Here is a 3286-nt window from a genome sequence, read left to right as displayed (position 1 = left end):
TTTCGAGAGTGGGCTGGAAAGTAATGTCCTTTCAGTCATAACTTTCTTATTTTTAAATATTATTGATACAAATGACACACACACACACACACACACACACATACACACACACACACACACACACACACACACAAATACACACAGAGACACACACACATACACACTCACACACACACGCTTTTTGAAGGGCACCCGTACTTTAAACTCTAACTGAGGGACATAACCAGGTAACAGGCTATGTAACAAACAAGAGAATAACGTTTGCTCTTGCCCTCGACACTGCAATGTATTAGAAGACAGAAAACATATGGTGTGTATGTATTGAGAAAATCATCCACGTGTCTTGACACTTGTATTTTTTAATGTGAATATATAACGTCATAAAGATTAGACAATTTTTCATGATGGTTGTCAAATAATATAAGTACTTGTAGCTTTCGTGTACAGCACTGAACAAACTCTCTCATAACAGAACGATATGGTGAAGGTAATGACTTTAAATATTTTACGCATTTTCACCATTATACAGATCATGTAGAAAGTGAGCTGCATCGTCCCTGTATATCAACGCATACGTAGGCAAATTTGGGATACTTTATCCCAGCATAAGCACATGAGAATCAAGACGTATAAAATACTGTACGTGTAACTGGTAGCCTATTTAAGTTGAAAGAACACGAAAGAGTGAAATAAAAACGTTTGCAAATGGATGTGCCACACTGGATCTCTTGTCCTTGAAGTTAAAATCAACACGTCTTATGAAATTTCATAATTGTTTGTAAATAGACTAGAAAATATGAACTGCTTAAAAAGAAAAGTGTAGTAAACATAATTACTTGTTTGAACTCAAAACGATTGTCCTTTCTCTGAACGCAGTACAATCATATTTAACGGAAAGTGTTGTAGTTCTAAATAATTTGTTTGACTATGCGGAACCAACAATATTTACATGTTTTCCAAGGTAGCATAACAGGATAAAAGAAAGTTTAAAGGTAAAGTCTACTTGAGCCACTCATTCTTTAAATACGTCTGCTGTCCCAGAATTAACAAGAACCCGACTGTAAAAAAACTGGGTTTTTTCTTGGTTGAATACAAGTTACACAATTAGTTTACTCAATATTTCCTTTATCTCTCAAAGAAGGCTTCCGGAGTAGTCAAATATTCCCCCCCCCCTCCGCTGGATAAGTAAATGCTTGCACTTCCGGTAGAATTTTGCGTCAAGAGACCGAAGCCAATCACTGACATGCTCCACAAGGTGTGTGTCATGACACTTCCCGACCTATACATCTCTGCACTGGCCCAAACAGATGGAAGTTTGAAGGGGCAAGAACAGGGTTGTTATCTATAAAGTTTTCACAGGGATCTTGGAGGTCACCAGCAGGCCCAGGTTCCATGTTGCCATGTATCAGTGCCCAAAATGCCATATAACAATCGATGTGCTTTACCTTCTGACTATTTATTGGCCACTGTTTTGAAACCCACCGAACTGACGCTTTTCAGTACCCTACTTCATTAAAAACAGTTCTGTGAAAGGTTGACTTAAAGATGATCTAGGGCTTCTGCAATGTCACGAGGTTTAATGAGCCTCCTGTCATGACGATTGACCTTTTCGATCCGTTAAGATTTTTTTCTGTGTTAGCCGATAGATGACAGCCTCTAATCTGCTCATTGTATAGATCGGTGTGCCCTTCTTTAAATATATTGCATCAATAGCAGACCTTAAACCATTCTCACTATGAATACTTTCAAGTTCTGCCGGAATTTTTTTTTTCATTTTTCGTGAAGAATCCGAATTACAACTAGGATCTCTTTTTTGACCAATTTTGTAGTTATTGTCATCTTTGTTGCGATGTACATGTAGTAAAGTACTTGCATCCATTTCGTTCATTTTAAAGGTGCACCAAAATCCCAACTTCCCTAAACGACTAAATACGTTTTACATAATCGAAACATTAAACAGAGTTATAAAAATATCGCCATGTTCTGTTAATTCTGGGACATCTCACATATTTCCCTCATGCTTCATGTTAGAAGTGTTCTAAAGAAGTAGAGACAGCATGCACGCAATGAAGATGACCTTTTCGTATCTGCATTTCCCGTCGTGTTATCCCTGTTTATTAAAGTAGGACCAACACGCATTCAAGAAAGATGTAGTAACCAAATCTAACCCCGTATTATCTCCGCAGACCCGGATCCTGGTGACCCACGGGGTCCAGTGGCTTCCGGAAGTTGACCTCATTCTGGTCATGCAGCAAGGGCGGGTCATCGAGTCATGCACGTTCCCGGAACTGAAAGGTCGGAGCGGACCCTTGTCCCAGTACCTGGCACAGTGTCTGGATGAAGACCATAAGAAAAACGAAAATGATATTGACGTAGATGTGGTTAAGGGAAAAAAGAAAGGTGGGTGGTATTGTCGTTCAGTCGTAGTCGTCCTCATTTTTGTCATTATTTGTTGTGAAAAAATAGTAAGTGGATCTTTGGATTGACGCATGCAACTATGAGTCTTCAGTGCTCATTTAAAAATGTACGTAAATATTTTCAGCTCTTAATGGCATGCGATTTTACCATATTTGTCCCCATTGCCATAAACGTAATCATAATCTCCATCAGCAACAGCAATTGCCGCAGCAGCAACAACAGCAACAGCAGTAGCATCACCACTACAACCACCACCAACATCACCAGCAACAGCAGTAGCAGCAGTAGTAGTAGCAGTAGTAGGATCAGTAGGAACAGCAGCAGATGCATAGTTATCATCATCATCATCATCAAGACCATCATTGTAATTCACTTTATAACAATCTCCAATGGTTGTTGTGTTCCTCCGTTGTATTATCCTCCCTTTTTAACCCCCTGATGATGGAAAATATGATCTGCAACATTCGACTTGTTTCCACTTTATTTCTATGAGAGAGAGAGAGAGAGAGAGAGAGAGAGAGAGAGAGAGAGAGAGAGAGAGAGCGCGCGTGTGTGCATGTGTGTGTGTGTGTGTGTGTGTGTGTGTTTGTTTATGTCTGCATGTTTGTGTGTATACCAGGTGTTTGAATGTGGATATTGGAGGGGGGGGGGCGAGGAAGAGGGGATATATAGAAAGAGGGAAAAAGGGGAAATATCGAGAGAGAGAGAGAGAGAGAGAAGAGAGAGAGAGAGAGAGAGAGAAGAGAGAAAGAGAGAGAGGGAAGAAGAGAGAAAGAAGGGGGAGATGAGGAAATGGAGCGAGGGAGAAAAAGAACAAGAAAGATGGGAGATAAAGAGGAGAGCGAGATAAAAAGGAGAGAGAGAGAGA

At 40.0% G+C, this 3286-nt stretch overlaps 1 protein-coding gene across 1 annotated transcript in view; it reads left to right on the top strand.

The window, feature by feature from the left end:
* The window catches only part of LOC101860752 (multidrug resistance-associated protein 1), a 30486-nt gene that overhangs the window by 16861 nt on the left and 10339 nt on the right, over window positions 1-3286 (top strand). Inside the window, exon 12 of the mRNA XM_013085344.2 lies at window positions 2187-2400. Coding sequence (XP_012940798.2) covers window positions 2187-2400 — 214 coding nt within the window. The remainder of the gene's footprint in view (window positions 1-2186; window positions 2401-3286) is intronic.

Source organism: Aplysia californica, unplaced genomic scaffold (assembly GCF_000002075.1).
Source record: "Aplysia californica isolate F4 #8 unplaced genomic scaffold, AplCal3.0 scaffold00367, whole genome shotgun sequence".
Lineage (NCBI taxonomy): Eukaryota > Metazoa > Mollusca > Gastropoda > Aplysiida > Aplysiidae > Aplysia > Aplysia californica.
The sequence above is the reverse complement of the archived record's forward strand: the minus strand, read 5'-3'. Positions and strand labels throughout refer to the sequence as shown.